General features: G+C 39.9%; 1 protein-coding gene across 4 annotated transcripts; it reads left to right on the plus strand.

Moving 5' to 3' along the window:
- Positions 1 to 2,114: 2,114 nt before the first annotated feature.
- TMPO (thymopoietin) lies at positions 2,115 to 26,167 on the plus strand. Of its 4 annotated transcripts, none has more exons than XM_074870815.1 (9): positions 2,115 to 2,528; positions 12,390 to 12,516; positions 14,239 to 14,313; positions 15,866 to 15,966; positions 20,672 to 20,791; positions 20,895 to 20,990; positions 21,549 to 21,659; positions 22,922 to 23,016; positions 24,281 to 26,167. In XM_074870815.1, exons 1-9 carry the CDS (start codon positions 2,289 to 2,291, stop codon positions 24,570 to 24,572), a joined length of 1,257 nt encoding a protein of 418 aa, XP_074726916.1. In that variant the 5' UTR covers positions 2,115 to 2,288; the 3' UTR covers positions 24,573 to 26,167. The 4 variants fall into 4 exon arrangements, with proteins under 4 accessions (XP_074726916.1, XP_074726918.1, XP_074726915.1 ...); XM_074870814.1 differs by having other exon boundaries at positions 2,117 to 2,528; positions 14,155 to 14,313; XM_074870816.1 differs by lacking the exon at positions 20,672 to 20,791 and having other exon boundaries at positions 2,117 to 2,528; positions 14,155 to 14,313.
- The last annotated feature ends 792 nt before the right edge of the window (positions 26,168 to 26,959 follow it).

Genomic DNA, 26,959 nt, shown 5'->3' on the forward strand with positions numbered 1-26,959 from the left:
CGACCAAAGCTGAACTGGGAGTGTAACTGTAGTGATTTACTACTTCATACCATATTGCTGTTGCATTTTTATGCTACACTTAATGCATTAAAACCAGACTTACCACCAATGTACTTGGATTGAAAGGTGTAAACTGACTTCGAGCTCAACAGTTTTCATTCCTTTCACTCCTAAGGGTCACTCACAAGAAAAGCAAGCACCAACTGTTTTGCATACTCTGAACAGTACGATGAGTTGCAAATGGCAGTTGCACTCCTCTAAGAAGCTGCGTCAGAATCAAGCTTCATGCCTAGAGTACCACTATTGTCCGTGGGGATGTTAGATGGTGTCTGCACCAACTTTCTAGATCGTATTTCCACTGTTACCTTTGGTTAAAGTTTCCCAGACTCCGTTCCCCCTTACGCTGCTTTAAAACATTTTAGACTTGATATGAATTGAGGTTGTTATTTTTTACATTAGTAAAATAGCTGAAGAATCTCTCTGCCTCTGCCTTTCTGAAGTATGCTGTGTCAGTCTGCAACTGGTTTCATATCCAAATAAGATGTAAATTTTTAAAGGTGGGGGAAAGATCTATTTTCCAAGGCACCTAGAGGCTTTTCAAGGTGAAACATACTATCTACACTTTAAATTATTACTACCAAATTTTGAGAGGAATTCAATTTCCTTTAAGCATTGCCAAAACACTTGTGATACTGAATACTTTCAGATACAAATTATAATGAACTGCAGGTGATGGCCACCTCATATCACTACTTGCAATACAAGGTAAATTAAATTCCCCGAGCTAAGTTTCTCCCATGTATTAATTACTTTGTTACACCACGCCAGTTCCTCAGTTGGAAGCATCAGGCTTCTTGCCGGTGGGTCAATGATTTGCCTCAAAATTACCTTCCACAAAAATAACCCTCAGCACCTTCATCTAGCCAATACTGTGGTAATGGCTAAACAGGAATGACAGCCACCATATCTTGTCATGGAGCAAACCCAAACAGAGAAAATTCCTTTTGGAACATGAAGAGTAGTGGGTGCAAACACTAGCAATCCTGTTTCATGTCCATGACTGATGGTCAAATGAAAATATTCACATCTCAATTCTTCTGATACTGTAACACAGTTCTCAGAAGGATAGGATATATAGTCAGATGTAAATATTAAACTGTTCCCATCATAAAATACAGGAAAATGTATAGCATCATATGTTCCCAGCAAGCAGCCTGTGAACAGAAGGATTTAACTCGCTTAAGACTCCGTCTTAACTTGCAGTCTTAAACTCCGTCCTACTTCCCCAGCAGGGACACACTCGTGAAATTTTTGAAGTCAGCTCAATAAAATGACTACGTGCCTTTAAAATTTTTTAATACTATAGAAGTGATTCTATTTTTTTTTTTTAACATGTAAGTCATCACAACGGCAGCAGTTACACTAACAGATTAACTACCAATTTCCCGGTTGGATTTCTTCTGAAGCGTGATAGCTAACGCATTAGTGAAGTTAAGCACTTGGCTGGCGGTAGCAGCAAGTTCGGTTACCCGGGAAGAACTCCTCTCAGTGTATCTGAGAGGCGGTCGCCTCTCCAAACGGAAGAAAAGCTCGCGGCAGCTCTGCCAGCTGATCGCGCCAGGGAAGCCGGAGCCTGCGGAGCAGCGGCGGGGGCAGAACCGGTGGCAGAGGTCACAGCAGGTCACGGGGATCACCGCAGGTGTCAGCGATCTCCTCAACCGCCTCCCCCGCCTCACGACGGGCCCGACCCGTCACCCCGACGGGGCGCTCCCACCCCTTCTCCCACCAGAGGGAAACAGCCTGCCGGTTCCCTACCGCGGGGAGGCCCCGGCGGTAGCGGTAAAGGGGGAAGCGCTGTTACGAGGCGCCCGCCTAGCCGGGAGGGGGGCAGGGGCGGCGGCAGCAGCAGCAACGGCCAAGGCCGCCTGAGGCTGCCCGCGGCCGCCCTGCGCGAGCGCCGCCCCCCGCGCCTCTCCCGCCTGAGACGAATTTAAACTGCGTTACTATCCCTCGCGCAAAGCACTAACGTTGGCGGGTCTCGCGCGCCTCTCCCCTTTTCCGCCCGACAGCCAATCGTACGGCCGCTTCGTTCTCCTTTCTGCCAATCGCGGCGCGGTTTATTGCTGGCTGGCAGGAGCCCACGGTGCGTGCGCCCGCCCGCTGTGGAGCTGGGTCCCTGGCGCGGGGCAGGCGAGTCTTCCTCCTTCTCCTCCCCCTCCCCCCCCGCCCCTTCTCCCCGCGCTTTGTTGGTGCCTCTCCCAGGAGGGCGGCGGCGGCGGCCGGCGGCGATGCCCGAGTTCTTGGCGGATCCGTCGGTGCTGACCAAGGAGAAGCTGAAGAGCGAGCTGATCGCTAACAATGTGAGCCTGCCGGGCGGCGAGCAGCGCAAGGACGTGTATGTGCAGCTCTACCTGCAGCACCTCACCGCCCGCAACCCGCCCGCCGCCGCGCAGCCCGACTTCTCCAGCGACGAGGAGCGGGAGCCCACGCCTCTCGGCGCCAGGAACCGCGGCGCTGCCGCTGGGCGGGTGAGTACCGCCGTCCCGCTCCCGCGCTACCATCCTGGCCCCCGCCCGCTGCTCCCGCGGCTTCCCGGCAGCCTCGGGCCCGCTTTCCCGCCCGAATGGGTCTATTCCACCCCCCCTCCCCTCCGCCTGCCCGGCCGCGAGTCGGAGACCGGCGTGAGGCGCCGCGGCTCCCTTCACGTTCTCCCGCGTGGGACCGGGGCCGGCTCCGCCTCGCCTTACTTAAGGCAGGGCGCGGCCCGGCTCGGCTTGAGGGCGCGATGGTGCCCGAGGGGGACGGTCCCTACCGCTGGGGCAGAGGGGCAGCGCGGCCGCTCCGCGCCGGCAGGCGGTCCGGGACCCGCGGGGTGGGTGCAGGGCAGCCGCCGGCTTCGCCTCCAAGTCGCGTGCCGCCTGTCCGCTTCTCGGCGGTGGCGGCTTCCGAGCGGCCGCGGGGCCCCGCCAGCCGGGGAGGGGCAGCGCGATCGCGCCTGAAGCGTGAGACACACACCCCCCCCACACCCCGCGACCGTAAATCGGGAAGCCTTTACTTTGGTTTGGTGGGCGGTCTCGTAAGTAAAATACTGGAGGAATAAAGCGAGAGGAACTCCGCACGGGGCTGCAACTTACTTTTAGAAAGAAGACTCCCGTCAGCTGTCCCAGCTGTACTGGAGCAACACTGCTCTGTGTAAATATCTCCTGATGAAAGAATGAAGCTGTGAAGGAACAGCTTGTTTGTTTTGTTTAATGAAGTGGACTGTTTAGTGTAAAGAGGGTCTACTTAATGTAGCTGTCTTTCTCATACCTCTGAGCATATGTTTTATAGCAAAGTGCCTTTGCTGCGTGTTTGGTTGGGCCACTGTTACTTGCTTTCTTAGACATACTTTCTTTTATCGTGTAAGGAAAGAGGCAGGGAGCTGATGCCATTTGGAATTTTTCCCCTTTGGGAAAATGTCATTTCTTTTTAAATTTTTAGTAAGTGGTTTGTAAATTTGCATATATTGAGAAAGCAATCTTTTAATTTCTAACTCGAAGCTGTCTGGTCTCACGTAAAGGCTTGTATAATGATTGCTAGCTACCAGAGTTGTAATGCATGTGATATAACAAGTATTTAATTGTATCTGAAATAGTGTCTTTCAAAGCTCATTTGTAAAGAGTGCAGAGAAATGGACTCCCTTGAAGGTCTTTCATACCGAAACCTTTAAAAAACCCCAACAAACAGTTCTTGAATTAAGAAATGGAAAACTGCACCTAAGAGAGGAAGAGATTTCTAACCAAATTATTTATCTCTCTTTAACATCTAATTCAAATACTTAACTGGCATTCACTGGAGAAACTTTACGGTGAACTAGATGCTTCTCTGAGTTACTGTTTTGCCTGTAACAATTGTAAGGTGCTTTTGAGTAGAATAGGATGAGCTTGAATCTGATGTGTTTCACTCTTATAGAAGGAAAGTCTCATAGCTGCTGAAGTTCCTAGACCTGATTTTTCCTTTCCCTTCCACAGTACTAAAGCTTAAACAATTATGGGCGACTTTTTTGATGTTTATAAAATGGGTGGTACTCCTACACTTCTGTTAACAATGTCTGGAAGGCTCTGTGCTATTTATGCTAGTCTCGTGTGTTAATATCAGAGCACTATATCATCGTAGCTTCCTAAACTTCAGTGAATGTTCTAGTGACAGTTGCTTGGCTATGGATCTGTCATGCTTCCCACACTGCCCACCACCCCAGAAAAAAAAAGCTTGGTTGATGTGTGCTTGTCTGTTGAGTACAGCTTGGGTAGTTCTGAAACTGCTTGTAGCTTGGGTAGCTGTTGTCCCTATTAATGCCTTTTGGCATAAGGGTGCTTCTCTGATCAGCTCCCCTTCCAAAAGAGTAACATACAGGTCTCCAGAGTGACTTGCCCCCAGCACAGTTGGAAGGGAGAGACAGAGTGAAGGAGGTCTGACATCCAGTAGAGTGGGATTCCGGTATGGAAACAAAGCAAGTTGATAAGATAGAGAGGGCCAGAGGGAAAGCACTCAGACATCTGGAAGAGACGAAGCTAGAAATAAGGGACAAAGGTAGGGAGCTGGAACTGCAAGGCATTACGGAAAGGAGGAATAGAATAAAGGAATCCTGTATTTCCTGTAAGTCACTTTGTAGGCTTCAGAAACAAAGGTGGATTCAGCGACCTCTATCTCTTACTCCTCTCTAACTTCATTGTTTTATCTTGGGTATTGCTTTTACATGTATGTTTAAAAGAATCAGAAAACAATTTGCACTGGGTGCATAAGGAAATAAAACTACTTTATAACATGCACTGGTATAATAACATGGCTCTTTTCTGTTATTAGGGTGAGATCTGAGTAACAAAATTGCAATGCTTTATTAGTTCCATTTTTATGTGTATTACAGGTCTTAGAAATTGTAGTATTGGCTTGTGTACATTGAGGAGGGGTTGTAAACTGGCTGTTTCAAACTTCTAGGCGATCAACTACTTAATAATATGTTTCTAGAACACCAAAATACTTGCCTATATTACAAAGGTATCTTCTATGGGATGCAAAAACTTGGACTACTCTATTCCATGTTTCCTGTATCACTCTAAAGATTTGGATACTGCTTAACTTGAAAATTGAGAGTGTCTCTTCAATCCAGGTGACTCTGTCCAGGCTAGTATTAACTTGTAAAAATGTTTGAAAGAGCACTGACATAGGTTTGCATTTTGGAGCGTTCTGTCCCACTGTGCTTTCTGTTAGTCCTTATTTTTTTGGTATTTCTTTGGATATAGCTTAATATTCTACAATCCTTAAAAAAAACCCGAACAACAATAATCAATCAAAAAAACAAACTGATTTGGGAGTGAAAATTCACTTTCACTGTTGGGGTGGATGAATGAATGAATGCTGGATGCATAGAGCGAGAGGTAGAAAAGGGCCAGAATGACTCTTGGAGCAAAGAAACTTTTGAATAGAGTAACACAAGTGAGAGATGTAATCTCTTTCTTCTTAAGTTTGTGCTTATTCAGTAGTAATACCAACACAGTAGTTGGGAGTGCTTAACTGTGTGTGTGCCAGCTTGCTCAAGTCCTCTGGAAGGATTGGGATCACAGTCAAAAAGCAGTCTGCCCTTACTTTATTGGCAAAGGCTATCAAAGATGTACAAGATAAATTGTTTAATATGGCTTTTAGTGTGAAAAATTTATTGTGATGAGGATATCATATTGGCCTGAGCAAGGGTGGTCCTGACTTGTTGGTCACTGGAGGGGTTTACTGCTCGAGGAGCCTTCCCCCCATCCCGCTCTGGGTGTGCTCGAGTGTCCCTTCAGTAAGCGCAGGGAGTTGCAGCTCTCTCTGAGCCTGCAGCCGGTCGGAGCTGCCGTGCCCGCCTCGGTGGAGAAGGCCTGGGGCCGGGGCCGGGGCCTGGGCCTGGGCCTGGACCTGCTGCCGCCGTCAGGGCAGGGCTGCGGTGGGACTGCTTGCGCTGCCCGCCAGGGGGCGCTCCGGGGCCGCCGCCCCGGCACGCGCTGCCGCCCCGGGGCCCTCGGGGCGGGGGAGGGCCGCAGTGATGCTGGGGGGCTCCATTTGAGGGGACAGCGGCGGGTATTCCTGTTACGCTTGAGTCTATACCTTGATCTGTCTGCTCACTTACGCATGCTGAAGGGGGGAAGAGCAGTGTTTTCCTTAAAATGGGTGTGAGAAACAGGTTCAAAGTAGTACTGTGAATATCAGTGTTGCAGCCATTGAAAAGGTGGTAGAGCTCAACCAAGTCTCTTGATTCTGACAGTTAAATGTTTTGACACTGCTGTAGTCATTAGTAATTTTAAGCTGTCTACACTGCCATTTTAGTGTTCTTTTTTCTAAGTTCTGGGCATTTGATAATTCATTTATGTGCACATTTTCTATTGATGAAAGCTGCGCAGCAATGAGACAAATGCCATAGTTTTAATTCGCCTACAAATTATGTCTTTTAAATCCATCACTCTTCCAGCACAGCTCTATCAATACTACATCCAACCTATACCTCTCTCGGAATAAATAAAAACCTTAATATGCTAGTGATGTAAGGTGATGTATTGTAAGACAAGTATCCTGTGTCCATAGTGATGATGCTGCTGTTTCATTTATCTTCACGTGGGTTTATTTTGACCTGTTTTTTATTCTGATATGGTAGTGAACATACAGATGATTGACATGCAAGTATGAGCAGATCAAAACTTTTAGGGGTTTTGTTCTGACCACATTGTTTTCAGGCCCTGAAGCTATCATGATTTGGAACAGCAAACTCTTTAGACAGTTAGCATTTTTTTGACACTAAAAGACACTGTAGCAAGATCTTCCCTTCAGTGAAACTCAGACAGCATTTTTACGCTTTGTAATGTGTTACAGCAAAATCCACTCCTTTTGTATGAAGTGCAGTCTGTTTTGTGGATGATGACTTCAAATGCTGCCAAATACCTAAAATTCACTAAATCTAAGTAAGATTAAATGTTATCCCAATTATTTTTGTTAAAGAGAGTTTTCCTGTGAAATATTTGAAAGTATCATTTTAAATATGGCCACTTCTTTAGACTTCATACTACTTTTGGGGGGGTGGGGAGGGCTCACTTTGTTTAGATGCTCTCACTGGAGAGGAAAAGCTTTTGAAATCGTGCTTGTTTGGGCCTCAGTCTGATAATACTGTCTGGAGGAGCCAGCTTCTCCAGCTCTACTAATGTTTTTTTAGCAACTTTTTTTTTTTTTCTAAGTCTGATTAGCATACTGGTATGTGAGGACAGTGGCTGGTATGCGAGACACCTTTTTGCTGTGGGGGAATCATCTGCATCTGGATGGTCCTGGTTAGTTATGGGCTGAATATCAGGACAGATAGCTCAAAGGAAAAATAACTATGAAATGGCATTTTTTGCCCCTTGAGGAGCATTGTTTTAAAGCACATACCAAAAATATCATCTTGACACTGTTGCCAAACAGGAGCTGTTCAGAGCTCAGAATGTGTATGTTTTATGACTTAGTTTATTGGTGCATTTCATGTCCTGGAAGAATTTCTTTAGAATACACTGAGTGATATTAAGGTGGTGATTTGAAAAAGATCAGTCAGATGTCTCTTCTTCATCCTGTTAATGAAGGTATAATGAGATCATCTGGACCTGAAGGGCCTGTTTGAAAGGTTATAGAAGAGATCTGTGAGGTAAAGATGATGTTTTGTTTTAATCAAGTAGCCAAGTAAATTAAGAGCTAGCTTCAGCTCTTTGTGGCCAGAATGGTGTGGTAGTGATAATGTCTGTAGCTGAGGTATCTGTATGGTTTCAACCCCTTCGCTCTGAGAAAAAGGAAGGTAATAGTAAAACTGGTAGTTTAAGAGGATTAGGAGTGTGGAAGGTGAAACTGCGCACTCGGATAGGCAAGAGAATGTAAAGCATATATGCTACCTGGTGAAGGAAGAGAATCTATTCAGTGTTCCCTGTGTGGCTGTATCTCTTCATTATGATGTGACCCAGAATACAGATTAGCACCATTGTGGCCTTTTAAATGGCACTCATCTGCTGTCTCAGTGACAGCTGTGGGCAGTAGGGTGAGGTGACTGAGTAATTCCTGCTGCAGTGAGAAGTCCTGCCATGCTGTTCTGCACCTTCATGAACTAGGGAGACATGCCTGTTAGAGCGCTGGTGTAATAATGGCAGTTATAATTAAATAAAATAATCCCATCGAAGTAACTTTTCTCTAGCAGTGCATGTCAGTTGTTCAGCAGGAACACATACACAAGCCAGATCTCCAGATCAACGTTCAGTTGACTAAGCCATGAGACCATCTGTTAGTTTGGTTTCTTGATTTGTTTTTTGTTGTGATTTTTTTACTCTTTCACTTAGGTTCTCTGGAAACAATTCTTCATTATGTAGCGTTCATCTGTTTTCAGAGTGGGTACATTCCCTTCACTGAGTAACGTGGAATTTAGTGTCTGGGCAGAGGAGAGCGTAGAAGGGTTGAGTAGTCCCTAATCTTATAATTTAGGACTGTTACTGTACATAGGCTTGGAAATTAAGTCTGGCACTTACTAACTAAGGTTAAAAGGTAGAGAATTCTTAAAGTCGTGTGTATCAGTATCTCTGAATTACTGCTGCATAATTTCCTTTCCATTGTTTATTTTGTCTGTCCTGTAGTTTTTGTTAAATATTGTCTCAAGGCATTTGAGGTTAAAAAGTTCAGTGGGACTTTGTTTCCAAAAAACAAAAACTTCTACTGCAGGAAATGTTTGCCTATGATAGAATAAAAAGTGCAAGGGGAACAGAGACCTCTATTTTGCAGTTTAAATCTATTATTGAGACTTGGCATGTGCAGTTTCTTATCTTTCCCTCCCCTAAGAGAAATACAGTTACTTGTTACCAGAGACAACACTGTACAAACTGGAGAATTAAAGAGCATTCTGTTTGTGTGATTTGGGCTTTCTTAGCTTGTTTTAACCTCATTCAGAGAAACATTAAAGAAGCCCTGAGCCTTTCTCCTTCTAGTGATGAAGCTGTACCTGCCTGGGATTAAAGTCCTTGACTAACCTAGTGTAGGTGTCATTTAATTTGGGATTTGAAAACGCGTCTTTTGATGATGTCTCATAGTTGTCTGTTATGTTATTTAATGGCTTCTTCAAGATGTTACTTACGCTTTTCTTTGGAGTAGTGCTAGAACTAGCAAACATATGTGTGAAGTTTGTCTGATAAGTGGTCTGTGGCTGTTGGATTTCTGTTCAGCAGGAATGCAAAAGATGAGGTAAGGGATAGCTTCCAGGTCTGAATTCTCATCACTTGCATTTTGTGCTCCCCTCATTAGTGAAAGAAGGTGAAAGCTTTTTGCTGTCGAGGGCTGACACTCTGAGAAGATGAACTTCTCATGCTCTTTTTTTTCCTGTGGCTCTAGAACTGAGAATGCTGTGTGGGAGCCCCATGTTTATAATTCACTTCAGTACTTGTGTGAAGGGTTGGGTCCTAGTTAATCTGAAACAACCTGGCAGATACCACTACCAAATTGCCATCTCTTTGGTGTGAACAAATCTCTTCTCAAGTGAAGTATTTAGATCCTGTTCTGCCTTGTTTTCTAGAAAATGGCAATGACTAGAAATATTTTTTTAATGCTGCTAGCTTTGGATAGAGTTAGATTTTTCAGATAAGGATTTATTGGTCTAGGTATAGTGTTGCAAGAATATTTACATTGTGTGCTGCACCACCTTACTTTGGCAAATCCTGGTGTTCGCCACAATTTCGTTTTAAGCACTTCACCTCTGCACCACAGTAAGACTTACTAGTGGTCACCAGACCAGGAAAATGTGGAGGTGTTTTGGGGGGCTTTTTGTTTACTAGTTTTGTTTTGATTTTCAATGACAAATTTTAAAGCTAGCTCTCTTCATCTGTCTCATGGGGCAGTCCCATGGATAAGTTGAGATGTTGCACAGAAAATGTAGTGGTGCTTTGTACTATAATAGTAGTGGTAATTAAAGTTAATGTTGCTGAGGTTAATGCTGTCATGCCACAACCAAGGTATGAGAGAAATTCTTCTTTCCTGCCTTATGCTTCTAGTGCTGGATCTTATGGTCCAGTGAGTAGTTAAGTGGCAACTTTCTACTTGTACAAGTGAAGTAATTTGCTTCTGTTTTAAGGAGAATAGTCATTCAAAAGTAAAATTTGAAGACTCACAGAACACAAGGTAATCAATACATTATGGAAGAACACGGATTACCTTCAACTTTTCTTCTCCTCCCTGCCCTTTTTCTCTGCAGAAACTGACTACTCTGATGGTCTCAATGTGTGGTAATACTGCAGTAAAAAGTGAAATGGTACTTGGAAGAAAAAAAAAAAAAAACACTGATACTATGAGCTGTGTGAGTTTACTTGTGTTAGAGGACCATATTACTCACTAGTTGCAGTTAGATTTCTGGTAGTTCAGATTTCTGTAAAATGTCTAGTAGAATACTTAGTTCTTCTGGTGTATATTGTTATAGTCTTTTCTGTGGCCTTTAAGTGATATACAAAGGCAGAGATACATTAAATGAGGTTTCCAGTTTATTTAAAGTGCCATTGGGATGTTGATTTCCTGCACCATGGTGGTAGTTTTCTTCTGAAATATGGAAGTAGCATCTTAGTTAATCTGCTTGGTGATGTGTGTAAACACCACAGCTGTCAATAGTCTAAACAGATCCCAGCAAGAAAACCCAGCATGTGTTTTAGAACTCTTTTTCACTGTTTGGACAGTTCAGTAGTTCAGAAAAAAAAAAATGCACTGAATATGAAATTCTTGTTGATGTGATACTTAACTTGAAATAGTGTTATGGCCACACATTCAAAAATAAATACAAGTCTCCTATAGCTGCAGGTTGGTCATTTTTTGTGTACAACATAAGTAGGCTCAGTTGCTTCAAAAAATGAATTAGATTTTTATGTGATAAAGAAATGGAATGATTAATAAAGTGAGTTGTAAATCTCATTAGTCAAATCTGCCACTTAGTGATCCTATCCTTTCTTCAGACTGCTTGGAGTCTATTTCTTAGAATTAAGAAATAGCATGAGCTCTTAGAATGTGTGGTTTTTCAGCAGCTGCATCATGCTGGGATTTTCACAATCCGGGAGTTAGAGGAAAATCTAATTTAACTAGGGGGTCAGTTATATTTGGGAAAACCTCATACAGTCCCTGTTTAGCTTTAAAATGCCAAGACACTTGAGACAAGACTAAGCTTGCGTGCAAACCAATATTGAACTGGCATTAATGGCTAACTAGATACTGTTGATTCATGTCAGTCATCTTACAGTCTTTTAGTGCTGTCTTACTACATGTAACAAGAAAAAACTATTAATTGTGACTGAGTGTTATAACATATTTGTATTTGGAATTTTAGTCTCTGGTAAGTACCGGAAAACCTGGATAAGTTCCTCTGGGCAACCAAGTTGAGAAGAATGTTATAAGTGTAGAAGTTGTATCTGTTTATATCCTACAACTTTGAGATACAAATATGACTTATTTCAGAGCAGTATCAAGATCTTTCTTAGTTAAGAACAGCAGATCCTAAGCATATTTTTTCTGTCTTACCTCCTCACTCTCTTGCAGATCTTGGAGCTTGAAATGCCTATTGTAGTAACAAAGGCCTCCCAAGTTGAGCAAATGTTATGATCACTCTCTTTGGATATAGCGGAAGCTGCTAATTTAAGAGTAGCATCTTGACAGATTATTTTGATAACCATCTGTATGTGGTGGTGGTGTGTTGCCAACTGTTCAAGTAGTGTTGCCAGAGTTGGGTTTAGGATTTGTTAGAATGACACTAGCAGAGGCCTAAGCAGACAGGCAGGATTTTGAAAATTTGAGGGTGTTTCTGGCTTCGCCTTTCCCACACTCATTTTGTAACATCTTGTACTCTTACAGAAAACACCAGGATAAGTGGGAATGGGGATTTGGGGAAGTTGGTTGAGAGGATGTGGGTACTGAAGAACTTCTTCCATATCATCAGGGGAGGAAGTGTTGACCTACTAGGTAGAAGAATAATGTGAAGAAGTGCCAATGGAACACAGATATTTGTAGTTTAGTGCAGTCATGGTGAAATGGCTAGAAGCTTACCTCTCCAGTCATAGGAAAGTAATCCTCTCCTTTTATATACTTCAACTTCAAATTAAAACAGAGGATCACTATAGAGGAGGCCTGTAATGGGTATTCCCTTACATAAGTAGGAAACTTGTGCATGTTTGCTTAGTAGGCGTAAATGTTTGAAGTGTTTCACATAATCTGTGGTGCTGGTGGGGGAGAATATATTGGCTTTTTCCGGTTTTGTGTGTTTAGGACTCTCTTATCTTCCTGTTCCCTTAGAAGAAAAAGATGTGTTCTATATTAACTGGAAACACTCTGTCTCTTGTTTCTCCCTTGCATGCTCACAGAAAGCCACAAAGAAAACTGACAAACCCAGGCCAGAGGAGAAGGATGACCTAGATATAACAGAGATGAGTAATGAAGATCTTCAAGAGCAACTTGTGAAGTATGGACTAAATCCTGGCCCAATTGTAGGTAGGTCAACTGAACTAGCAAATATTCATCTGTTCAACATATTTCTCACTAAACCTCTGTTCTGAGTGCTCTAAGCTTCTTTGATACAGTTGCGTATTAAGTTTAGTACCAGTAATGTTGTAATCCTACTTCCCACTTCAGATGCTTTCACTGAACTGTATACATTGAGAAGACTTGAAGCATTGCAGTGTAAGCAAGTCCACAGTTTGTTCCTCTTGTGTTCTAGGCCAGCTGGAGATGTTCCAACTTCTGTTCTGATGCTGTCTAACTATTAGTTAAAGCTCAGCGCTGGGATAATTAGGTCTTTGATACAGAGGTTGAGATCTGGGGCCTGGTTAAATAGAAAGTACATTTTACATAATAAGCTAATAGCATTGAGAGCAGGATAAGAACATGGACCTTTCCCTTCCCTAGAGCATTTCCCACTCACTGCATTGTGCACTAATGTTTTCCTTTGATTTTTTTTTTAAATGTTTTTTTTTTCCTGGCCCCTTGAACCTAGCATTCTATCCTGCATGCTAACCCATGTCAGAAGTCCTGACCTCAGTTTAATCTCCTGCCTTAGGCACTCATCTGTGATGTGGGATCAAAGCTCCTTGCCTTTCAGACTGTGCACTAGCATAATGGCAAGGGACTTTGATTTCACAACTCTTCAAAAAAAGATGGTTGCCTGTAGTGTGCTGAGCCTTCTGTGGAACATTCTTGAAATCCTAGGTGGATGGAAGTGCCAGTGATGGAGCCTGGAGTCCTGTGTGTATTCAAAGTTTTATGCATAATAGTTTTTGTTGGCTGTTTCTGTATGGCTTCCCATTCAACCTAGTCCTCTTGGGTAGCACTCAAGTTTCTGAAAAATTCAAGTACCTATGCAGTCTGCTGGAAAGGTATTTGGATTTGGCCTAAGTAAATGCCTTGGTTCTTACAGGGTATGGATTCTGTTTCTTGTGAGAGTCTGCCACTTATTTCAAGAATGGCTTCCTCTTACCTGAAATCTTCTAAGGTTAGAGTTTTCTGCAGCTAATAGCTCAGGCAGTGATCACCTCTACAGAATTTTGCCAGCACAGTTCTGACATGGAAGTATGTGCCAGACTTGATACCTTTTAGTTTTAAACAGCTGTCCTCTTAGATCAAGCAAGCAGCAAACAGGAAGGTCTGTTGTTGCTGTCTTGCACCACTGATGCTTATTGGACTGTTTGCCAACAGGGCAAAGGTTAAACTAAGGGGGAAGGGACATTAATTCCAGGGTAAAGGGATTAAGAGGGTAATATTGGAATATGCATGGAAACTGTTGCCCTTGCAATATCAATCTCAATTTTTTGTGAGGGCATAACTTGTGTATTGCAGCATATGAAACAAAACATCTAAGCAGCAGGTAAATTCCCTTTCCATAGATAAATGCTTGTAACTTTCAGTATGCTAACAGGTCTAAATTTATCTTGAGAATTCTCTTAAACCAAAAAGTTAGAAGCCTTAAAGGTAGAATTATATACCTAGAGGTATATGCTTTAGGACTTACAGATGGATTAAAAATAAAAAACATATGTTCAGAGATTCCCAAGGAATATATAACAGCCAAGTTCTAACAGTCAAGTCAGGAAAGATGAAAACTGTATCTTTAGCATGTATCCTTCCTTGTTATAGCTACTACTAGGAAACTTTATGAGAAAAAACTGTTGAAACTGATGGAGCAAGGTCCAGAACTGAAGACACCTGTGTCTTTCCCAGCAATTTCTTCAACTGCTGAGAGCACCAGAGAGAATGGAAATAATGATTCTGACCAGTACAGTGATAATGAAGAAGGTAAGACTTAAGTGGAACTTGTGTGTGAACTATTCAAATTAGATACTTCTCCTACTGTAAGTATTACTGATACATAGAGGGCATGATCCTGCTGTTAGGTGAGGCTTTAAGGTACTTCTGTAGACCATGTGAGTTATGCACTTGATCATGCAGTACTATGGCAGTGATCCAGGTGCCTGTTCTGGGAAAGGAAACTTTTTGCTACTAAACTGTTCCCTTTTGTCCATTCTTCCCAGATTGGAGCCTATAAATCTGATAGGTAGGGGAACTGTGTATTAAGTGTTCCAGTGTTCTTTGCGCTTCATCTTTAAGTGCACATGCCATTTTGTCTTATGGTGCTCACAGTAGTTATTTACTATGGGATAGTGTATGGATGTTTGTTTATCGAATTTCTGTACTTTTTTTATGTTTAATATATGTCATGTATGACTGAGAGTCTCTTTTAAGCTCTGTTCCTGGTGGACTTAGTTTGGGGTGGGTTGATTGGTTGGTCTTGGGTGTAGTTTTTGTGTTTTTTAATATCAAGTTTATATCAAAAAACTATAGGGGTGGGGGAAGTGGAATCTAAAACACCATCTTACAAAAAATAAAACCAGTGTAGGTCTTAAAGAGTGTATTGAATGTTAGAAGATGCTTATTTTGTGTGGTTTGGTTTTGGGGGTGGGTTGTTCGGGGTTGTTTTTTGTTTTTACAGGAACTTCAAAGGAGATAGGACAGAAAGGATTGAAATACAACTAGGAACTCTGTGGATCTCCCTTGAATATTTAGTCTTATTTTTGAACTTTAATCTTTTGTGCTTTAAGGGAGGAGGGGATGTTAGAGATTTATTTATTTTTAGGACAGCCAAGAGCTCAGTCACAACTGACAGCTATCTCCTTATACTTACATATGCTTCATCTAACTGCCAAACTGTTGAAATAAGGGGGGGGGGGGGGGGACACACACACACACACGACAAAAACCAAACAAACACTCCCTCCATCAAAGAAAAAAAAATCTATAGATAAACAAACTCCAAATATGTTGGTGTAATGCTATTAGAATTTTAGAAGGGGGATAGAAATAATACATCCTCTTACTGGTAAGATGACTACTAACCACTCAGCCTTCTGCATCAAAGAGTTTTATATAAAAGAATGTATTTTAAAAGAAACAAAACTAACAGCCTAAACAGTGTTGAAAAGCTTCAATACTTTTACTACAATCGGTAGTATAATGGTACTTCGGCTAAAGTAATTGCAACTTGATACCTGTTTCTAAATGGAACTGCTGGATTGGTCAAAGCTTATCTGAAATGTAGGATTTTTAGGACAAAACTGAAATACTTGGGTCAGTGTTTTAAAATAATTTTAAGGTTATTCTTCAAAAGTCTTTGTCCTTCTACATTCAATGGAGAAACTTTGCCTGTATCTTAAAACTTTTTAAGGAAGTGATAACTCGTAACATAGTTATGTTGCCTCTTAAAATGAATTTTTATTAAAATACAGTTGGTTTAAACTAGTACAGCAATTAGTAGTATTATGGAAACTAGTTATATTAAAACTGGTTACAGATCCGAAGACTGAGCTGAGGCTTGAGCAGAGAGAACCATTGAAAGCCAGGATGAAGACCCCAGTAGCACTCAAACAAAGAAGAGTTGTTGAACACAACCAGGTATGTTTAATTTAGTGGCATCTGAAACAGCTGCTAACTGCAGGTGATCTGCTCATTAAACACCTTACTACTTTTAACATAATCACATTTGACTTAAGGGGGCTATGCTGTTCTTTAAAAGTTCTTTCAGAAAGCCTGTTCTAATACAGCATGAAAATCTTGTGAATCAACTACAACTGCTGGTTTTACCCTGTCTAACATTCAGAATTATGGTCTGCTAAAAGCTGTTTGTCTGACTTGCCAGCTGCTGTAGCACCATTTAGAGAAAAATAATAGGCAACCTTAACATGTTTAGTTTTGGAAACCTGACAGGTTTTTAAGTCAGATGGGCTGATGTCATCCTGTTGGATGTTTGTAAACAACTCGATTCAATAAAAGAAGCCCTTTTTAAAAAAAAAAAAAAAAGTTTGGAAAAAGTTTGGTTTTGTTTTGTTTTTTTAAGAAATGTTTTTAAATGCATATACATGGTATTTCTCTATGTGGTTTGATATTTGTAGATACATGTGTGCATTTTAAATACATCTGTTTAATGACTGATTTCAATATAATATATGAAGTAACGTACTTCTGTATATGCCTATATACACAGAACTGTGTGTCTGTGTGTACACACATGCACTAGCTGTCTCTATATTTTTTTTTCCTCTACTATGCCTGTAGCAGCAGTACTAGAGTAGACATTAATTTGTTGGAAAGTTTCTCCTAAGAGGAGAAATAATAAATAACAAGTTTAAGTCTCGCTGTATGTACGCTTGTCCTTTACTTATAAATATTAGTTCTGTTGTCTTGGTGAAAGAGGGATTTTACAGAAACACCTCAGGTTTTCAGACTGCTGGCTGAATACTAGATTTGGTAATTGGTGGCTGATCTGTCCTTGTTATGTGACAGAGTTGTGCTACAGTAAAGGACTTTTCTATAAAACAGTAAGTGACTCAAAATCTGACCTGGTAATAGCTTGATGTATTTTAGCAGATCAGTGACTTTTCTTACTACTTTATGGTAAATGCCAGATACTTCCTATTTAGATAGTGTGTATGTATGTATAAACATGCTTTTGCTATGGATGTCTCTTAAAGCAGGCAACATACTGCTGTGTGAGCTTGGGTAATACAACAGTTATGGAGATCCATAACTAGTTCTGCTTATTTTTAATTGGATTTTTAGGGTACAAGCTGAACAGATTTCACTTCGACAAATCAAAAACCACACATAGTTCATCACACAAAATATTCCTTAATTTATCAGACAGCTTTTGTTCATGATGGTCTTTATCATGGGCATCTGAATCCTGAGGTTCTTGTATTTTAAGGATTACTTTTTTTCTAAATTGCTATTCACCCAGAAATCCCTGCCAGCCTCAGTGTAATAGAGATATTTAATTCAGCTATCAACAAAGCAAGCTTCCTAATCTTCAGGAACCCACTAACAGAATACAAGGGCAAAGATGCAGTGATGTATTTTTGTGGCCTTTTCAAGTGATGAGTGCATATTCAATCTTTTCCATCCAATTTCACTGTAATAACATTAGGTTATTACTGTGTTTTGTCTTGCAATCTTTTACATGTGCAGTATAGATGCAATATTTTGTGACTTGTGTATTTTAATTACCAGTAGTTAATTAAAGGAGTATCACTCGATTAATCAAAAAATGATCTAATTTCAGAATGATACCAAATTCTTGAGGAACTCTTAACTCTGTAGCTTGTTAAACCTTTTACCTTTCAACTCCTGACTGCTGTGTTTAAAACAAACAAACAAGCCCCAAACCCACCAACAAAAATTTAGAGCTGCTTGAAGCCAATAACAACTCATTGGTTTTGGCTAGCAAATGTGTGTAGTCATGTATTTTGCTGAGAATAAAAGTGGAAGATGGGGAAGATGTTGTCTTTCTTTTTTTTTTTTCCCCTCTTCCTGTGAAATCAGATCTTAAGTTTGCTGCTAATGTGTCAAGTGACCATACTCATTCTGCAGAATTATATGCAACTGGTTCAAAGACTATGAGGCTCTCAAAAGTGGTGGGGCTGAACTGGTTGGTAGTGTGGTGTGAGCAGACTTGTTAGTCACTTCTAGGTCCTGTGTAGCCCTAGTCTTAGTCCAGACATACACAGCTGGAAAGATTGTCATTTGGTATGGGTGGATGTTGCTGTTCTCTTAAGAAAAGTGCAAATAGATAGTCTTTAAGCAGGCTGGTGCAAAAGAAATAGGGTGGGGAGGCTGAGGAGGCTTATGGATCTTATCAGTCAGTTAACAGTGGAGGGCTAGACAAATTTGAGCTTGGCTGCTTGTGCTTAATTGCCTCCTCATAATGAACTGGAAAAGTTGGAAGAAAACCCTAATTTGAATGTGCTCTTCCAATGAGGTAGGTGAATATAGAGTTCAAATTCAAAACTGAGCGGAAGGCCTCATAGTAAATGGCACTGGACAGAAAGAGGCAGGCTAATCAGTTTAAATGTTAAGGAGTCCTAGCAACATAAAACTACGTTCTCTCCTTCAGACTTTGTATAGTGACATTCTGCATTTGCTGTGTTCCCCTACTCCTCCCTGCATTTTTTTGACAATATAGCTGGGCTTCTTAAAAATAAAACATGCAGCATTGCAGCTGCTGGCATACAAATTTCATGTGGCATACACCTAGTAAAAAAACTTGATAAGTGATAGCTGAGGTAAACTCATAATCTATAGCTTTGCTGCTTGTGAGTAATGTGACAGTTAAAAACACATGCTGAATAGTACTTGTGTACCACACCATTGTAGCTTTCTCTGGTTATATACATGGTGTTGGTGTATCTAAACATGAGTATTATATTCTAATAGGGTTTATTTAGTCCAGATATTTGTGGGATAAGCAGACAAGGCCTGCTTAATTTACAGTGAGGATAACTATAACAGTTCTTTTTAAAAAAAAAAAAAAAAATTGTCTGTTTGGTATGTTCTGTTGAAGTCTGGATGGGTCTTATGCAGCAGATTCTGTTTTTTTCCTAGACTTTTCATGCAAGAAAAAACTTGAAACTTTGTACTCAGAACACATGTCTGACAAGCATGTGAAGAACTAAGGAGAGAGTTGGTTATTTACTGAAGTACTTCTAATTTTTTGTTAGAAGAAAACTAATTCCTAGCCGAACAGCCTGGGACAAGGGAGCTCTCCATTAGCGGGATGAGGGAATTCCCTTACTGCTTTCTTGAGTGGAATGTGTTTGAGTGGAACCATTCTGAAACTAGTGTTTTTCTCTAAGCTTCTAAAGAATACCTCTCAAATAGAAAGTGTATGGGGGTGAGGTGGGGAGCCACGACTGAAGGTTGCAGGTTAAGCTGTTCTTAATAGGGAAGAGAAGCCAGCATCTGGTGAATATATAAAGAGGGTTGGGAGATCTTTCATCAGAAGTCTGTTTAAATTAAATGGTGGAGACTAAGGCTGAAATCTACAATTCAGTAGGAAACATCTGAATCTGTTTGGACTTGAGGTCTGTGCATAAATATATATCATTTGGTTTTCAAAGTATTTCAGTGACTTAGGAGTCAAGCAAAACACTTGTGCTCCCTCTGCTGGATATGTAGCAGCTGTAATACAGAACTTCTGTTTAAGAGTCATAAAGCTGCTCAGCTTCTAGTTTCACCGGAGTAACTTTGAAGATACGAGTGGGGAATGGATAGGGCATTGTTAGACTTGTTTTCACTTCCTGATAAATAAGTACTTTCCAGCCTGCTCTCTTAACACATTGTTTTGGGGCCAATACTGTTCCGGTGAAGCTATTTCTGCTGTTAGACCTGACGGTTGCACCAATCTGTATAACTTCCATCAGCACAGAGTGTAACTTCTAAAGACTTGGCAATACATAAATGCATGAGGTGTTAATGTGCAAAGATTTCAGTATTAACATAATATTAATTCTTATTTTTAAACTTAACCAAATAAAAAGGAAAATCTTGTATATAATTTAGAAGAAGCAGGACCTCATCTCCCTTTTCCTCCAGTCTATATTTGGAATTAGGTTTGAGGAGGACTTTTTTCTTTGAGCATAAGACTTGCAATAAGGCATAGGGAATGATCTGCCTTTTATGGCTATAAAAGTTTGGCACTTCATGTTGTTATTTAGATTTGTAAAGATCTGTGTGAGGCTTGATTGTTTAAACCTACTGTTATGTGAAAATTGTGTAAGTCTCATCTGTGCGTGTGGAAACTTTTACGATTATAAAACATCCCCCCCTGCCCCTTGTGGCTGGAGATTAGTTCCTGTTGAAATGTAGGTGGGTGTGCCTAAACCATTCCCATCTCTGCTTGAGAGAATAGACCCCTGTCTGGGTGGAGAACAAGGTGATGCTTTCTGCTTATGCTCATAGGTTAATTTTTTTGTGTAGGCAGGTAATGTAATGGGCCTGAAAGCTAGCGTATCTGCTGTCCATGACTTGATGTAACTACTTGTAGCATTAGTTTACTCTATTGCGGTGAGCAAATTACCAGTTTTTACTGTTTGGCATTATCTAGTCAGTTCTGTATTTGAACAATAATGTGCTCTAACGTAAGTATTGTGGTTAATGCTACTAATTAGCTAGCTATTAATTATTGAATGTATTAGGATTCATATTTTTGGGGGATTGTAGACATGCTGCTTCTGGAGTATGCATGCTATTCTGGCTGTTGGTTGTGAGTATCCAATGTTGAGAGCTGGCTTTCATGTATTTGATCATGTGTTTGATGCTTGAATAGACCTATTCTCAAGATGAAGTTACTGAGACTGTCTGGACAAGCGGATCTTCAAAAAGTGGACCTCTGCAGGCATTTTCTAGGGAGTCTACAAGAGTGTCAAGAAGAACACCAAGGAAAAGGGTGATGAGAGGCTTATTATAATAGACAAGCTTTTTTTCTCACTGTTAGGGTTCCAGTGGCTATTTTATTCAATTGTTTTCTTTTGTTTGTTTTAAACAAACAGGTGGAAGCTACAGCACAGTTGCCTGTAGATGATGCTGTAATATCAGAGAGTACTCCCATAGCTGAAACTATATTGACTGCCAGCAACGAGACCCTAGTAAATATGCTTAGTAAATATGTTTAAGTCATGCAAGTGGTATTCTTCTGTAATATATCTTTATTGTCAGAATCATTCTGGTTTGAACAGTTAGAAGATTGTTTTAAGGAAAGTAAGACTATTCAGTAGTCTTTGAAACTACATATTCAGTATCTGTATTAGTATGTAATGCTGTTCACTTTCACGTGGGACTAGGTAGACACCTAGGTCCCATCTAATGTCTTTTGGGGGGGAGGGTTGAAAAGAACCACTTTAAAAGCTTAGATCTTTCCTTAATTTATTTGAGTACATGCAGAATATCTACTTTTAAGTTTGGCTTTTTTTGTGAACTAAATAGCTCTTATGTTTCTAAATGGCTTAAAAGAAAATACTTGGAATGATAAGCAATGTTTCCTGTGCTTATTTCAGAGTCTCTGTTACATAACCTTCTTGAGTTAATGCCTAACATGCATATATTCAATGCACATAAAGGTTTTGTTGTTTAGTTCTGCCACCTTCCCCCCCTTTTGTTTTGTATTTTGGCTGATTCTGAGTTTGAACAATTTTGAATCTTGGCAGGTTGTCAATAGGGTGCCTGGAAATTTCAAGCATGCATCTCCTACGCTGTCAGTCAGTGAACTCTCAGACACGCCCAGAAGAACACCAAAGAAACCACTGATGACAGCTGAAGTAAATAAATTAAAACTTAGATTGCTTTTGCTTACTCTCTGTGAACAAGATTCTTGGGTGTATGTGCTTACTCCTTAGCACAGAAGGGGTGAAGGACATCAAAATAAACTAGTGTTGGCACATGGCATAAAAGAAAGAATATAAACTTCCCCTTTCAGATTTGGGGGGTGTGTGTGGAAATCCTACTTTTTTTTTTTTGTTTCCTCTTTTTTTCCTAAGCTAAATATGTTTTGGTGTGTTATTTCTCCTTGTGCTGCTATTTTTCTGAAAAGACTGTAGCATTTTTTTTTTCCTTTAAAATTCTTTGAATAGCTCAAAGATAGAGCAGAATTGGGTTATTACCTTTGATCTCGTGAATCAGCCTATCCTGAAAAATTGGAATGTGCCTTAATTTAGGGAATCAAATAGTAGGATTACTTTAGACCAAAAGCCTGTATTTAAAAAGCATCTGTAGCTTCCTGTCAGTTATCAAGAAAGAAAATAATTCTTTTACTGTTAACCTATTCAAGCTGTCAAAATTATATATCTCTTGGAGAACTTGCAAGTATATGTAATTGTATTAATGTAGTACTGTAATATTGTGGAATTTTACATTACAAGGTAGTGCTTGGCTGAGTTTAAATGGGGTTCATTGCTTCATGTAGTTACTGTAGATAAAACTTGTATTGACACTTGTGAAGCCTGTTCTATCAATGGGTCTGTGATTTTTAGAAACGGGCTGCTTTATTTGTTTATAATGTGACTGGAATGTAGACTTAGTCAAGTAGAAGGTTGTGGGAAAACCTGATGTTCTATTTCAAACTGGTTTAAGTTTTTTTTTCTTTAGTTAGTATTTTACTGTTCTATGGCATTGTTTATTACAGCAAGAAGAGACAGATTGCCTGCATCAGTGCTTTTTTAATCATGTTGGCCACAACCAATCCTGTGATCTGCTCAATACAGCCATGATCGAGGTGATGGTTAAGTTTTTTTGATCATCTACATCATTGGCTGGCAGGCGTATTGTATTTATACAACATATTCTTTATCTTAAAGGAAACTGAAGAGAGCACTGAATGCTTTAAGACACCAAAAGTGACCAGACAGCTGCCACTAAAAAAGGTTAAAGTAACTTCTAAACCCCAAGAAGTAAACTTCTTGAATGTCACTGGGTGACTCATTCACTTTTACAAATCACACATGGTTATGGTCACTGAGATAGCTATACAGGAGCTTTTTTGTTTTGTGGTCTGTTAGGCCTATAACTGTTTTTGGTTTCCTAGGTGCTGGAGAGAACTCCTACAGAAGAACGAAGAGTAGAAAGGGATATTCTTAAGGAAATGTTCCCTTATGAAGTATCAACACCTACAGGAATTAGGTATCTCTAAGGCTTATGGGGGCTTCTTTCTTGGTTCTCATAAACCTATTTAAGCTGAGAAGTATCCTTTGATTATATTGGTAGATTTCTGCGGAACAGTTTTTGCACTCTGGCTCAGTGACAGTTGAGATGACCACCTAGCTCTTCTGTTCTGTATACATAGTTTTGTTAGCTAGAACAGCCTCCTCTCTAAATTGGGGGTGGGAGAACAGGGTAGTAGTACAGTAGGAATTATTACTGGAACTTCTGGATGCTGCAAGTTAAATGGAAAGGGCTTCTCTGTGGTATTTTAAGTTTTTGACTAGATGCAACTGCTTTAGGCCTGCTGTTAAATTAAGGAAAGGTCTCCCAGTATATATTTGAGCTTTCTTTTTGAAAGCCAAAAAAGAATTTTCATATACCCTGTTTTTTCCTTTAAGTAGCAGTCCTGTTGTAGTCAAAGATTACTCTTAGCATGAATAAGGATGACATCTAGGAAGGGTTATTAGGTTTCTCTTTGCAACCTTGTATTTAAACAAAAATTGAAACAACCCTCTGGATAATAAAGCAGTTCACACAACTTTGTCCTGTTTAGAGAATATGAGAAAAAGTTTCCCTGTGTTAAGATGTGAAATCAGCTCCTGTGTTTCCAACATGTTAATTATAGCTTCAGTTTAAACTGCAATTGCATATAAAGTCTTACCATAAAGAGAATATGTGGTACCAGTTACTACTACTATGGTGTATCTGCTCACTACTCAGCTTTGTTCTCTCTTGTTTTGAGGTCTATCAGCCTAGTTAAATCTATACCACTTTTTAAATAAAAATCATGCACGTGTACTCCTTGTATATAAGGACATGGCAATGTATGTGGGTTTCTTAACCCTTACTGCTTTGCCTTCTGGCTCTGTGTATTAGCTTAGCCATCAGTAGGTATTTGAATGGCCAGGGACAGTCTTAGGTTTAGAAATCTCAGTGGGCTGCATAAGTGATCATTAAAAATGCAGAGACACTTCCTAGAGTTCTATTGCCAGTTACAATCCACTGATTATGTGGATAGGGTGAAATTGCCTTTGAGGTTTTTTTAAGGGGTGTTTGCTTGAACACTGAATGATTAACTTTAAAAATAGTAATAGTAGACATGTTAGAGTTTGAGACAGATATTTCAGGTACTGTGTTCCCTAGAAACAATTTTTAGTTCTTTTAATTGTACTAAAACTTTCCTGTGTACCTTAGATTGCTCTTTTAAAAATGCAATATTTTAATTCTTTTTTTCTTCAATTAGTGCTAGCTGCCGTAGACCAATCAAAGGAGCTGCTAGCCGGCCTATAGAGCACAGTGACTTCAGAATGGAGGAAAGTTTCTCTAAGTACATTCCAAAATATGGTACCTCAACTGACATCAAGTCGGAGAAGCCACCAACAAAAAAAGAACGCTCAATCCCCCTGTGGATAAAAGTTCTTCTCTTTTTTGTTGTTTCAGTCTTCTTGTTTTTGGTTTATCAGTCTATGGAGACTAACCAAGGAAATCCTTTCTCTAAATATATGAATATTGTCTCTCCAGGCAGTGCCAAATGAGTATCTTTCTGAAAGGCACACCCAATTTGATCTCCTGTTTTTAATTGTAGAGAACTCTTCTGCCCTCTCATCGGCTCAAGGACTTCTTACAAACAATGTGATTGGAACCTGATAAATTGGATAAATGAAGAAAGATAATATTAAATGGACATTGGTAACTTTCTGGACTTTGGACTAGTAGATCACTTTGCCATAGGAGTAACATTTTTTTAGATCTTTGAACTTTTTGTAGGCTTTATTTTTTTAATGTGGACATCCTTTAAATTCATTTTTGAGAAACTGTATATTTGTTTTTGCAAGAACTTGGAAGCTGAGAAGGGCAAAAATGTAGTAAAATGTGAAGCTGTGGGGTTTTTTAAAGCTTTTCCTTTGTACAGAAAAGAAGTTGTACTTTTGTCTCTAGATTATTGTGGAGAATTTTAACACAGGTGATAAAGGGAAATGCATTTTTGTATGCATTTTTTCAGTAACAATGTAACTGAATTTGATCTCTTAGGATGTAGGGAGAGTACAACAACAACCTTTTCTGTAGATTACTGTAACTTTTTAGTAAATGTAACTGTAAACCTGTTTGCATTTCTGTAAAAGTCTTAGTATCATATTAGTAACTCCGTTTAAGCGTTCACATCATTTAAATGTATCTCTTCATTTTAGTGCTTACAGTGTTGTAGGAGCTGAATACAAATCTAATTGGCAAGAGATGTCTTAGAGAAACTTATTTATTAGTAATATGCGTGGAAAATAAAAATTGCATCAATATAATTTGCTACTAAAACACTTTTTTGGGTCAAGGTTGTTATCTGAAGTAGTCTAGTAGCAGTAGTCTTTTTTCTTTTTTTAAAAAAGCGAGGTCTTTCCAACACAGCTTTATGTGATTATCTTTGAATATTCATGTAGAGAAGTATTCTCAAAGTGTGAAAATTCCATATGAAGTTTTATTCTTGTATGAAGAGGGCATTGCTGCATTTTCTGCTACAGTTTTCATCTTCTAAGGTGAGATTTACTACTTTCATGCAGCTGAATATTTTTCTCAGTGGAAGCATGCTGAAACACTCTATATTGTATAACTTAGTTGAGCAGGCAGCTGATTTCACTACTACCAGTGAAGAGTGATAAGCAACAATTTTTTTAAAGTGAATGTATACATTTTGGTGCGCTTAAATCTGCAGCATACAGATGTTCAGTCTTACTGCTTGGTACAAAATTGCAATAAATCATACTACTTATTCTTAAAGTGCTACTTATAAAAAGCTGAGAACATTAGTTAATAGTCATTATCTTTTTACTCTAGGTACAACTGTTGTGTAGACTATAGCGATGGGGAAGCTTTACTTTGTGAACTTTGGGACAAACATGGTAATTCATAGCAAAGCAATAGTGGGGTTTTTTTTCTGTTTAGGTTAATGTTTTTTTTCCTTTTAATCTGCTTTTTTGAGTAATCCAAATAGCTAAAGTTGTGTCCATCCTATAGAAAATTGTAACATAAGACATTCACTTTTGGTGTCAAAATGCAGAAAAATAAAAATGATTTTAATGTGTGTGGATTTTCCTTATCAAAATAAATGCATTGCTGAAAAGCAGCAAAAGCAAGACAACTGATGTATCAGTGGTGTCATTTTGTGCTGCTACAGTCTTCCATGTTTTTTAAAAAAAAAAAAGATAGTAAATCCAGAGCAGTTCATGCCAACACCTCAACACTTGGTGGGAGGAATATTCATCATACTCCCGCTATAATAATAGTTTTGCACCACAATCCTTTAGCCTATGTTTGGTCTTTAATTAGATGGGGCGAGAAGCTGGTTAAGGAACTTCAATGCTTAAGGAACTTCCTCTTCACTTTAAATTATTTTTCACCCCACTTTACTATATGTTTTGTCATGAAATATATCTTTCTCTTGTAGTTACATGAAATACTTTCAGTTGATGTCCTTCAGGGATACTATTAGCATCATAAAAAAACCCGACGAACCAAACCCCAAACTGAACTGCAGTGCAATTAAATGTCATTCTTTCATTCATGCACTGTTTTGGAGAATCCTCTTGACTTCAGTGTTACTTCACAGAAAGTAAAGACTTTTCTACATAAGTCCTCAGAGCAACCTACATGTAATTCAGCTGTAGTTGGAAGACAATGCATCTTCAAGAAATGAGTGAGCTTCTTGAGGCATTTAATGGTGTGAGAGCACCCTTAGAGTAATCTCTTCATTATTCACTCTCTTCCTTTCTCCCTCAGCCCTGAATATGGATGTACCAGCATTCCTAAAGCTATTCATGTTATTCTAAGAGTAACACATGTAGTAATAGTGCTACTAGCTGAATAGTTGCATGTGCTTAAAGCCTTCTAAATACTGCTGTGTAAGTTACACTGAAGTATACTGTGGTCTTTG

The sequence above is a fragment of the Strix uralensis genome, chromosome 5, assembly GCF_047716275.1.
Source record: "Strix uralensis isolate ZFMK-TIS-50842 chromosome 5, bStrUra1, whole genome shotgun sequence".
NCBI classification, from domain to species: Eukaryota; Metazoa; Chordata; class Aves; order Strigiformes; family Strigidae; genus Strix; species Strix uralensis.

Excerpts from the sequence above, each read along its gene's own strand:
- TMPO (XM_074870814.1), top strand. The coding sequence starts at position 2,289 with ATGCCCGAGTTCTTGGCGGATCCGTCGGTGCTGACCAAGGAGAAGCTG. Across the intron at positions 12,517-14,154 it reads AAATCCTGGCCCAATTGTAG|CTACTACTAGGAAACTTTAT; the intron begins GTAGGTCAACTG and ends TCCTTGTTATAG. Across the intron at positions 15,967-20,671 it reads GAGTTGTTGAACACAACCAG|ACCTATTCTCAAGATGAAGT; the intron begins GTATGTTTAATT and ends ATGCTTGAATAG.